The following is a 12,756-nucleotide window of genomic DNA, read 5'->3' as shown; positions in this document are numbered from 1 at the left end:
AGCAGAGGGAAAACCTAACACACAGCCTCTGACCCACCTGCAAGGCAGATTTCATCTTCCTTACCTCCTGGATAAGCAACATCTTTTTAAAAATTTAAGAACTGTTCTTATTATGGGCCATGAATTACTCTAAGCACTTTACAGACGTACCTCTGATCTCCTCACGACCCTATTATCTCCATTTTACAAATGAGGATTCTGTGCCATAGAAAAACTAAACAACGTAGCTACTAGGGTCACTTGGCAAGTCAGGGCCAAGTCAGAACACAGCTCTGACCACGAGGCTACGGTGCTCACCAATCCCTTGCCTTCCCGTAACTTTCTGCACCAAGGTGACCACTGCTCGGGTGACAGTTTTCATTACCACGTGTACAAACTATCCCCTAGACTGGGTTATTTTTACAGGTGGGTGACTACTGGGAGTGGCTTCACTTTCTGAGTGAGAGTCCCCCTCGCCCACGCACGGCTCGGTTCCGGGAACTCCTGCGGACCCCTGGGCAGTGACCGCAGTATCCAGGTTCCTTGGGGGCAGGAACAATTCAGCGCCATATCAATGACACGAGCACGGCAGTGAGCCCTTGCGGGAGCAGCGCATCTCTACCCTCATCTCACCTCGGGCTCCTAGCTCCTCTGTGAGGATGACTCTGATGCGCTACTTAAAGCCTCCAAAATCTCTCTGTCCCAAATGCCTTTGTTTCACCCTCACCCAGCGGGTGGGCTCCCGCTGCCCGGTGCCCTCCTGGCCCCCCCCACCTGTGAGACTCAGGGCACAGGTCGGCAGGTTCCCTCCCGCTGCTCATCTGGGAGCAAGTCTGCGACAGAGGCCACGACTTCCCGCCGAACAACCAAGACCAAACACTTCCCTCAAACCAGCGACTTTGTGTATCCAGTTCCACGGCGACACGCCCGCCGCCGTGACTGCAACACACAAACGCTGCTGTGTTTCGCTCTTAATCACACTAGCGTGGCTGCCATGGCACAGCACGGGCTCAGGGGTGCACAGCTTCTTTCTCACTTCAGCATCTTTGAAATCAGGACCCATCGCACAGTCAGTGAAAAGGAAATACTAGGTCATTTAAAGTCAGGTGGACCGACCCGCAGGGTCTTGGATTAGTCAGCTCTGTCCAGATCATCAGATGGTCCGAGCACCCAACCGGGATGCCCCGACTTTGGAGCCCAAACTGCGAACACCGTCACCTGCCCCAACACACTTTGATTTCCTCATTCTCCTACCATTAGTGGCTTTCTGATTATGACATACGTCTACAGCAGGAGGCCAAAGCTCTCAGACCCGACATGCAAAGGCCTCCCCCTCTCCCTCCAACCTGCCTTCCTCCAGCTGCCCTCCATCCCAGCCACGCTGGTCCCCTCACCGCTGTATGCAAACCCCTTCCACTCAGTGCTTGCCCTCATTCTGTATACCTGCCAAGAAGGCCCCCTTTTCCTTTTCCCTTCCACCCTGCTCGTCTCCCCTCCTCACCTGCGGCACAGCTCACGCCTGACTTCCCTCTCGGTGGACCACTCAAGGCACACGTGACATTCCCGCCGGGCACTCCTTCGCATTTCCCGTCCCTCCTGCTTCCCCTGCCTTTAAATATATGCTACTCCAACCAGACACACAAGTTTCAAATCATATTTTGAAATCACTTTTATAGGACTTGGATAAAACCCACAAGGAAATGTTCAAAATGCATCATTAATTTTCTCTTTTCAAAAGGCAAGTAAGTAGAACACGTAATTTCAAAACAAACAAAATTAAACTTAGGTGAAAAAAAGCACAACATTCACATTACTTTCTGTATTTTTTCATCCCCACTACAGTCCATTTTTCCCAGTGGTTTGAGAACACTGTGGCACTCATCAGTGGGTTTCTGATATAAAAGCGTATTTCTTTTAATCCATATACTTTAATATCAATATAGATCTACTTCTTACTAGCTACTGATTTAGTAGGTACTCAGTTTGACATGTTATTTCGCTGACACCGAAGGCACTTTTATTGAATGAAGACTGTAATCTATATTCTCCTCTTCTGTTCAAAGACAGACCCTACATAGTCTTGCTCTGAGAAAAAACTGAGGCATTTAGGTTACCCACGGCTCTTTTTCTGGAGCAAAATGAACTTTTCCTGTAATATCACTACTGTCAACTTCTGTGATGTTTTCCCTTCAAAGACATTCCTTAAATCTTATTTACGTCAGGTTGTTATTTTTTTTTCAGGGAGGCATGACGAAAACAGGACAATAAAGGGCAGAGAAGTCTGGAAATACGCCAACTAAAGGAGCACGGTGAAAGGACGTCTGGGATAAAAGACAGCCGTGCAGCAGGGATGGGAAGCGGAAAGGAAAGCTGTCCCGGGCGTTCACATTTTCTCTAGCTAAGCTATTTAGAAGTTCACTTCTTTCTCTGTTGACACTTTAATACTGACTTCTTGTATCTTAAACTTTTGCATAAACTTTAAGAAAAGCACAATGATATGACTATAGTAAACTTTATTAAAATCACCCTGTATTCTTTCTTTCCCATATTGGAATGGAATTCCAACACTAACTAAAGAAGCTCGTAAGTAAATAACTTTTCCCTCAATTTAAAAAATATTATATATAATACACTGATCATGTTATATATTAATATATATTATATGGCAAACATTAAAACTATAAAACAGACAAAGGAGTTTGTGACAGAAGGTTCATAATAGTTACAATGTGTCTCTTAAGTAAGGTTGTCCTTAAATGTATCTTCTACGTATATTTGGGGGCAGCCGGGAGGGTGGGGAGGGAATCAAGAACAAATACTGCCAGACAAAATGCGAGGGTATAATATAAACAAGATTTCTATGAGGATATGTATCAAAGTGTTACCAATGGTTTTATCTGGACGGTATAATTGTGATTCTCTTTCTGTCCTTGTCTTCACTTGTTTTCTATTTTTTCTTTAAAGAACATAGGTATAGCTACATATTTTTTAAATAAAAAATTTTGCACAAAACTAAAAACAAAGTAATCACGGACAAACCCCAGACCAAACTGCTCCCTAAATAGCCATCACACAAGACAAAATGAGCACCGAAAATCAGTTTGGCTATTCGAAGTGTATCTCTTATAAATAAGGTAATAATTTTGAATTATTTTTATATTGAGGCCAGTGTTACCCCTAAAGTAGTATGCATGATTTTGACTTTTTAAAAATATATTTTTATTAAAGTATAGTCAGTTTACAACGTTGTATCAATTTCTGGTGTACAGTACAATATGATTTTTGACATTCTGATTGTTTCCACAAGTGAAATTAATTTCAACAAGAAACAGAAGTCCTTATAGATTAATATAATAATGAAGGTATTATAAAGCATTCATGTCTTTCAGTTGCCATTTCAAATGAAGAAGAGGGTACTTTAAAGAAAACAAATAAGTGTGAGGTTAATTAGCCATAAAGAAAAAGTGAACTCCATCCTTTACAGCCTCAGTCGCTGGAAACCTGGAAGTGAACTGGACCCATCACCAACTTCCGCCAACCTTGCCCCCCACTCCCACCTCTACCCCAGCCTCTGCGGCCCAGTGACTACAGACTCCTTTCCAGTCCTTCCTGACAACTCTAAGCACTCCTCTCCACTAATCTTAAAGGTACTGTGCACGTCCCAGTTCCACAATGCTCAGAAAAACTACATGCCATGACACTCCCACTTACCTCCAAATTTTTCTTGATTACTGAGGAAAATAAAAAAGAGAGTTTTCATGTATTAAAAATACTTAAAGGGCAAAAATGTCAGGATGAACTCATGCTTTTTTTCAGAGGAGAATAGAGACCATCAAAAGATTACAATTCTACACATTTTTTATAGCATGTTTCACTGTCTTCTGCTACGAGAGGCGTGACACTGCGCACAGTGAGATGCTGATCTGTGGAAATAACCTATAAGAGGCCCTCATTGTAACCTGCACTTTTAAGATGTCTAAAACAGAGCAGTCAGAAAATCAAATGTTTGTCACAAGAGATCACACACATTTACTGATACCCCTGAAAATTAGCCTTTATCGATAAACTACAGAATTCTGGCGTTTTCTACCGACTCAATTGGAAACGAGATTGTGGATTAATCATATTTACACAAGCCCACACACACGCATGAAACATGTGCGTCTATGCGGGTGGGGGGTGGTATATTTCATGTTATAATCAAACCAAATCAATAGGATAAACCAGTAACGTACTTCTCTGGAGCTCACGAAAGAAGAACTCATACCTTAGTCATTCAAAGGTGTTTTTTGGATTGTTGCTTTATTGATGAAAAAATTGCAGAGTTAATCCATATCTGAAATGTCCCTGAGAACAGCGTTTATAATGAACATGCAGGGTGACTTGCAAAGAGGATCTGGTGCCCTGATGTGAAATCAGGAGAGCTGAAGCATGTGCGGGGTATTTGTACAACGACTTGAAGAACAAAAGAAAGACAGGTGGGGGCTGACTGACAAGTTATGCAGATACGGCGCATCACAGACTGCAATGAAACAAGGTCAATCATTATACAGCATATACACGCTGTGCATTTACACATATATAGAGAGAGAGATGTGCAGATGTGTATGGGGGGGAGGGCATACAGCGTAACTAATATAAAAGGCCTGGGCTCAAATACAGCAGATGAACAACACAGAGCATCATGTCATCTACATATAGTGACACTTTTACACAACATTGTAAAATGACTATAACTCAATAAAAAAAGTTTAAAAAATAAAAATAAATAAATACAAAATAAAAATAAAATACATGAACAACGAGGTCCTTCTGTATAGCACAGGTAGCTAGAGTCAGTATCTTCTAGTAATCTACTACGGAAAAGAATCTGCAAGGGAATATGTGTATGTACGTGGATGACTGAGACACGATGCTGTAAACCAGAAATTAATGCAACACTGTAAACTGACTATACGTCAATTAAAAAAAAAGAAAGAAAGGCCTGGGCTAGAGGTTGAGTCAATAAGAAGAAATGGCAGAGGCTGATAACTGACCAGTTCTATGTGCCAAGGGTGTTTCTAAGCCAACAGGAAAGAAAGGCAAGGCAGGGACCCAGGGCTTGAGGCGACCCCATGTGTGGTCCACCGCACAGAGGGACACACTGCTTTTGGGAGTGTGCTCTGTGCCATCCTTTCTTTATGTGCTTTAGAGTATAAATGTGCATTTATGGTCTGTTGTGTGGTTTTGTACAAGCTTCTTATCTAGAGTCCTGAAAACAGACACTATTATTTAACTCACTCTGTGTAACACCTGAGGACAGTACTAAGCACACTGGCATGTCAATGCTGTGAATGGAAATAATCACAAACGTATGTCAGGTCTTCAAAAATGAAGACCATTTCTTAATGATGAAGACAAATAAGGAGGTCCAAGAAAGCAAAGATCTCAGGACAAGGAAATTAACAGAGCCCCCCCCCGCCCCGAGGACATTTACTAAATGTCATTTAAATCTCTCTCTCTCACACACACACACACACACACACACACACACAGACACAATGCTCTCTCTCTCTCTCTCTCTCTCATATATGGGTATATCTCTAGGTACATCCAGACACTCGTTTGCTTTTGATTTTAAAATCTATTCTTTTAAAGGTTACAACTAAATCATCCAAATAAAACATATGGATAATGATAACATGGTCATTTGATTCAACTAGGAAAGGTTTTCAAAAGTTTAGAAGAAAGAGACTGCTACGGACATGGCAGTAACATGTAACTTTTTTTTAAAACCAGGCACCTAAAGTAAGCATGAAAAAGCACTTCATTAAGTTCTGAAATTAAATAAAAACAATTTTATATGATTATTAGCACAGGAAAAAGAGGAAAACCACACCATCGCTCTTGGCAGGATTCTTAAACAGATCACCTGAATAAAATATTTAAGAGTGTGGTCAGGCCTAAAATCAAGGAAATGGACAGAGAAATTCCAGGTTATATTTCAGGGATAATTATAGCTACATGCATTTACAGAGCATTTATTTTGGTTTAAATTAAGTATCAATATTTCAAACATTTAAAGTGTGATGTCTTAAATGAGAAATAAAAACTGTAATTTTAATCATACTATGATTAAAGGAGAAGAAATAATTGATATCCTAATATGACGCATTTGAGTGTTTTTTAAATTGATCATTCTCTTTTCCACTAATCTTAGTTGATTTTATTTGTATGCAGTCTATATTTAAGTGAATTACTAAGCAATATTTAAAAGCAAGGCTGGGAAGTGTGCTTGGTTTTTTGACTAAAAGTCAAGATTTTTCTTTAAATGTCCTACAACAAGATAGAGCTTTTTTCAGTCTTATAAGTAGTGTGTGCAATGCATCAGCAAGTTTCTAAAATATACTTCTTTACTTCTAACAGGGTAAAAAAGATCTATTATTTGTTGCCAGGGTTTCTTGGCCCAAATCCAAGGCAAGGTGACCTTGCCCTTGAATAAAACAATAGGAAACTGCTTCCTCTCCGGCCTCTGTTCGCCAGCACAGTGGAAAACCTCCCCCAGAGGTAAGTTTATTTCATCTCAGGAAACGTATCTGTCATAATAGACACAATAAAGATCAGATAAAGAAAAGGTGGAGTCTTAACTCAAAAGAGGCATAACCTAACAGCTATAAATAATCCTGGCACTATTTCCTCCACTGCTCAGGAAAATGCATCAATCAAATTATATTAAAAAGACACTCTACCCAGTGTTTACAGACAAGGTCAGACTGCCATGCTAGGATAGAAGCAATTCTTTTTAAATTGAGATTTCTTAACTCTTTTCTGGTTAAAGACAGGAAGGCGGGGTGAGAGGAGAAAGAGGAGGTTACACTCCTGGGCTGCGTCTTCAAATTAGAGCCATTAATTAATTTGTCAGGGATCCTAACACCGTCCCCGCTGTCGCCTGTAGGAACCTAATCCCCGGGCATCACCCATTCCAACAGCAACGATCTCAGTGCGTCCTCATCATTTAATTTCACGTCTCCTCCACGTCTCCCTGGCTTGGACCCTCCCTTACTATCCTCCCAACCTGGAAAAGCCTTCTCTCCATTGTGCTCTTAACAGCCGATGGACAGTTCTGAATTCCACGCATAGCGAGGGAGCAGGCGCGTTCACTCGATTCGGTGTCTCATCAGACCACGAAGACCAAACCAACCTCCAGAACCAATTAGAAGAATTAACAACATTAAGAATTATGTCTTGGCCAAGGTGGTGGAGTAGACAGACTCACAGCTCACCCTCTCCCACAAATACACCAAGAATTACATCTACAAACCCACTGTATCATACGGAATGCCTACTGAACTCTGGCAATGTCTCTCGCTTCAAAATACAGGAGGATTCTCACCAAATCCGGTAAAACAAGTTCATCCTGTATAGCACGGGGAACTATATTTAATACCTTGTAGTAACTTATGGCGAAAAAGAATATGAAAACGAATATATGTATGTTTCTATATGACTGAGACATGATGCTGTACACCAGAAATTGACACAACATTGTCAACGGACTATACTTCAATAAAAATATAAGTATATAAAAAATGCATCACCTTTTAAGGTGATTTTATATAATTCATTAAAAAAGAAGAATTACATCTGAAGTGCCACTAAATCATTACTCAGAGGAGGCAGAGGTAAACATGAAGAGACAGGAAGCCAATGAGCAAAAGTTGAGCAGAAGGCACTGCAGGCTGGGGGGTGGGAGGAGAGGGAGCCCCGGGTGCTTGGAATCAGAGCATCAGAGTGGCTCATCCTGACTGGAAAAGGCACAGCCTGGGGAAAACAGGCTCCCGAGCGAGAAACGGTGGACGGCAGAGGGTCTCCGTGACCAGCAGGGATGGAGACTTACAGTTCAAGTGATGAAACTGGTACCCGTGGCCCCAGATGAGCCATGGCCAGTCCGGACCTCAGAAGTGCTCAGACTCCACTGAAGCAGAAAGGGAGGCACGAAACAGCAAGGCCTGGGGCTTCCAGCGACACGAGTGGCCAGCTCAGGCCAGCAGACGTCACAAGTGGTGCCGAGGAAGTTGAGGGTCAAGCTCACGTGGGAAGAGGTAAAAATGGAAGGTACGGTGGAGCCAAAGACAAGACAGCAGGAGGGAGAAGGAACCCCCTGCAGGGCATCGAGCCCTGATCCCCCAATTCAGGTCTCAGGGTAACACCGCAGAGGACAGGAGCTTTATAAAACGATTCTTATAAAAGTTTTACAAAATAATTTTTATCATGATACTGTTGTTCTTTCCTATAAAGGACTTAGAACGCCACGCACACCCAGAAATACAAGACTAGCAGGAGAAAGGCACTTTTCACGTTGTGTATTCCAGCAGTCAGCATCAGCTCTGATAGCGCTACAACCTACACGCCTAATTTAGACTAAATCTGGCCACATAAGGAGAAGCTGTATTAGGCTGGTGGTTAGAGCAGGGCTATGCGGAGGGGGGCTGGTATAGCTCAGTGCTCAGCATGTGTGAGGTCCTGGGTTCAATTCCTGGCACCTCCACTTAAAAAACTAACTAAATAAACTTAATTACCATGTCCCTGAATGTTTTTTTTTTTTTTTTAAAGCAGGGCTATGAAATCAGACATGCCTAGGTTCCAATGACGACTCCACCATCACTAGTCTACGGAAAGAAGTATTTTTTAATCACGCTAAGCCTTATTCCATCAGCTCTAAAAAGGTGGCAGTAAACCTCTCTTTAGAGGGCTGCTGTAATAATTCAGTCACACAATACGCAGTATCGCTGCTGCTGTATAGTAAGTGCTCAATACACGAGACCTGATGCCATTCAGGCCCCGCATTTAAGTAGGCGTTTTCTTATGCCCATCACTTTCTAAAATGTTTAATCATGACTGAGGTCTTATTTATTACAATAAGTACAGGATACTACATGCATCAATAATTTCTATTAAAAAATGTGCAACTGGAAAATAGATGACCAGTTTGATAGTATCAAGTTGATTTACCTTAAGTGATTCATTCAAAAATTGTACAAAGTTTCTCGGGCACCCTACATCACGTGATTTTCAAAAGCAGGCTTCAGGAACACTCTTGCAGTTAGTTAACAGAAGAGCAGGGGCGGTGGACCAAGGGAGGGGCGCATAGAACACAGAATGGTTGGTAAGTGGAGGGGGCACCACTGATGTCACCTCCAGGTTTTCCCCAACTTACTAAATAAGCTTGTGAAACTTTTTTCCCGTAACATCTATTCACAGTGTACACAACTAGTGTCCCATGGTAGTCTTCCTGGAAAACGCAGTTTTATACATTTTAAAAAATGTTAATCATCTCCTTTTATTTTCAAAATCCACAAAATGACAAGGCTGCTCTGAAGAACAACCAGAAGCACTAGGTGGGCGGTAAGCACAGAGCCCAGTGTTGGGGGCGTCCTGGGGACGCGCGGGTAGTGGCCTCAGCGCTGGCAACTGGACCCAGGGCAGGGAGCGGAGGAGAGGTGATAAAATATGTGAAAGGTGCCAGTTTACTGGGTTAAATGGGACTTCGTTAGTCCCCAAATCCATTTAAATGAGAAATTCAACGCTATTTCTCATACATCTGTTACATGCCAGCAGCGGGGACAATGCACAGAAGAAATTCTCGACAGGAAAAGACTACAAGCCCATAAAATCTGAGTCTCACCAAGCAGAACAACTGGGTCCACCCCTTGTGCCCAACCATCGCTTTAAAAAAAGCCCCCAATTTAACGTGTCTGCTTTTCAGTATCTCACTCCCTCCTAAAGTCAAAGCAGCAAAGCCACGTGAAAAGCCACCAACTTTTCAAAGAAGCAAAAATGGAAGTACCTGTGAAATTACTAAATATTATTCATTTAAAATTAGCTCTGACATTACCCTCAAAAAACCTCACAGGTCAACAGAGGGGTGTTCCACGCATCTTTGCTCAAAAACTATTTACTGAGTTCCCCATTAGGCGCAAGCCAGCGTAACAATTCACCCATTCAGGTCCTCGTATATAATTAAAATCCTGGGGGCTCGCTCGATAAAACAGCGAAGTCTGGATAAGCAAAGGGCTCCTCAGCAAGGACCTCACAGCAAGACCCTAAGAGCATCACCCCACAACTCGGCCCCCCAGGACGCTCCATGAATGCCCAGCTCTGGTCCTTCAACATGAAGCCAAAGTACCCCAGTGGGTGCCTGACGTGGCTTCTAGACACGGCTTGCTTCAAAGCTGTTTCATGGCCAGTGTTTCTTCCGTCATAGCATCGCCCTGGACTTCAGTAACACATAAAGCGTTTGTCAGGAAACAAGCAGGTTTTCGGAATAGGTGTCCTGGCCCACTATGCACTCTCTTTCTGTCCTGACGGCTCATTCTCACAAATCCAGTGTTACATTCTCCTCCCCCACCAATAAACACTTCTAACAGTTTTCTTTGCTCATTAAAATTGTATTATTATTAATTTAAATAACCCTGCCCTCCATTTTGGGAAAGGATATATGAAAAGGGCAAACAAGGAGCCCGTGATCTGAACTTGGCTTCTGAGGTTCCCCACGTGTAGTTTAAGTAATGGTCTCGCTCGTACCCGGAAAAATCATGAGTACAGTCGAGTGTCACGCCAACGGCCCTGTTAATAAAACCTGACCACAGAGGAGCCTCTCCATAACAGCCTTTCTCAGCAGTGAAGTTAGGTGTGAGGCCTGTCTTCTTTTCGGATCTGATCTGAAGGTACCACCAGCATTGCATGGTGAGGGGGCTGGGCGCTCAGCACAGCGTCAGGACACGCTCCCAGCACAGCCGCTGCCTCAGGACCAACCTGAGGTTCATGGGAAATGCGGGGCGACGCCTTCAGAGTCATTTCGTCTCGGAAGACCTCGTGGCTTTAGTTAGTAATTCTGTTTATAATGATGAACAAAACCAAACTGTCCATCAACCTGGGCATCTAAGCATTCTAACTCATGGCCTTCTGTCTATGAATTTTCAGTTTATCTCCATTTGCAAAGTTTAACATCTCAACCTTCCTAGAACACACGAAAGATCATTCCAACACCCTAGTACAACACTTGCACCCTAAGATGACACCCTAATGCAATAGTGATGCCAGGATGCAAAAACGGACATTTTAAAAATGCTTAGACTAGCTGCATCTAAGCTGCCTAAATGTATCTATGCATTTTCATTTGGGGGATTTAAATATATATATTTAAAACACATGAATTAGTGTGACGGCAGAAAACTTCCAATGTAATATAAAAGCAGCCTGTGAGAACTCACATCCCTGAAACAGGAGGCTCGGATTAGGTGTGAGCCACAGAAAAGTGCTTGTCACAAGCAGCAGTAGCTGCCTCGGGGATGTGAGCATGACAAACGCACGGCAGACTCGTGGGATCAATTAGAAAGAAGCAATACTTGGGGCATTAAAAAAAAAACCGTGTCTTCATCAGCGATTAATCCACGTTCAGAAGTCCACGAGTCCCACAGATGGTCATTACCAAATCAATAACCAAACCCTCCCTCCGTCCGCAAACCCACATGTGAATCCCTTACTACACACGCCCGTTCCCAACAACCTTTTCACGCTCGCTCATTCAGTTCGACTAACAAAATATTTTTAAGAAACTATTCAAGTGTTAAGTGAAAGCCGAACTGTCCAGCTTTAATTTCTGATTATCAAAAGCAGCTGCCCGATATTCCCCAGCGCCCGCGATCTTGCTTTACGTGAACTATTGGTCGCATTTAAATTTTTTCTTTTTTAAAACCACAGCAACATTGGAAGGACGAGCTCGCTGTAACTTACCCTCCCTCCTCCAAGCAGACTAGCCTAGCCTCTAAAAGCCCTGTCTTCCCTGCAGAGACAGCGATGATTCCCATTTTAAAGCAGTTCTCTATGACGTGCCGTGGAAACACAAGCAGTACCCGCACTACTTACTGAGTGTTTCTCCTGCTGGCCCGTAACTCCATGGTTAGCTGGGGTTGCTAGTGGTTTCATAATGCAGAAACGCACGCTGAACTGAGTCTGCACATCGTGTGCCAGTCTCTCGTGGATGGCAAGTCACCCTTTACGGCATTAAATTAAGAGAAAAGAGAAAAAGAAAGAGAGGAGAGAAAAAAAAAGACGGAGGAGGAGAGCAGGCTGCAGCTCCAAGTGTCACTACTGGTGAGCTCAAAACCCACACACTTGTGGACCAGAAAAGGCAACCGAACGACCCTGCCCGGCCCCATTTCTATAACGCTGAAACTCTATCCATCTTAGGCTACGACAAGACAGGAAACCTTATACAGCTCCCAGTCTTCCAAGAGAACAAGATCATTTCTGAGACTGAAGAACAAGAGGCAAAAGAAAAGGAAAGGAAAAAAAAAAAAAAAGCTAAAATGGCTGACTGCACACAGTCTCCCCTCCAAAAGGCTTCATACAGAAAGATACGAGTCAGGGCAGTGCAGGCACCGGTCCCCAGCATCCAGCCAAGCATGGTTAATACTCTTGTTTCATTTGCAATCGCACACACGGACCCCTCCAACCAAGAAAGAAAGGGAGGAAGAAGAAGAAAGGAAGGAAAGAATCAGGGCAGAGCGTGTGAATCGGGACCTCCTCCCTGGCAGCTGAAGATGCTGACGGAGTGCTGACCAGTGATCTCTGCCCCACTCCACTAAACCAAGTTTGCACAATTAATCTCAGAGGCATGACACTGATGGACATTTAATCTAATGATGTCTGTCCCTCACACTCAGCACAAGCATGCCTGCCAGCACGGGAGCCACTCACGGAAACACGGCACATGCACACACACAAGCTCGAGCA

At 43.2% G+C, this 12,756-nt stretch overlaps 1 protein-coding gene across 11 annotated transcripts in view; it reads right to left on the bottom strand.

Moving 5' to 3' along the window:
• RAPGEF2 (Rap guanine nucleotide exchange factor 2) overlaps nucleotides 1–12,756 on the bottom strand; it is a 219,811-nt gene that overhangs the window by 72,939 nt on the left and 134,116 nt on the right. The window contains exon 1 of one of the 11 annotated variants that reach the window (XM_074376789.1): nucleotides 11,887–12,115. The exons of the other annotated variants lie outside the window; for them this stretch is intronic. Within the exon in view, the coding sequence (XP_074232890.1) occupies nucleotides 11,887–11,946 (60 nt within the window). The 5' untranslated portion in view covers nucleotides 11,947–12,115. Of the gene's footprint in view, nucleotides 1–11,886; nucleotides 12,116–12,756 lie in introns of those variants that run through there. 11 annotated transcript variants of the gene reach the window in all.

The sequence above is a fragment of the Camelus bactrianus genome, chromosome 2 (genome assembly GCF_048773025.1).
Source record: "Camelus bactrianus isolate YW-2024 breed Bactrian camel chromosome 2, ASM4877302v1, whole genome shotgun sequence".
NCBI classification, from domain to species: domain Eukaryota; kingdom Metazoa; phylum Chordata; class Mammalia; order Artiodactyla; family Camelidae; genus Camelus; species Camelus bactrianus.
The sequence above is the reverse complement of the archived record's forward strand: the minus strand, read 5'-3'. Positions and strand labels throughout refer to the sequence as shown.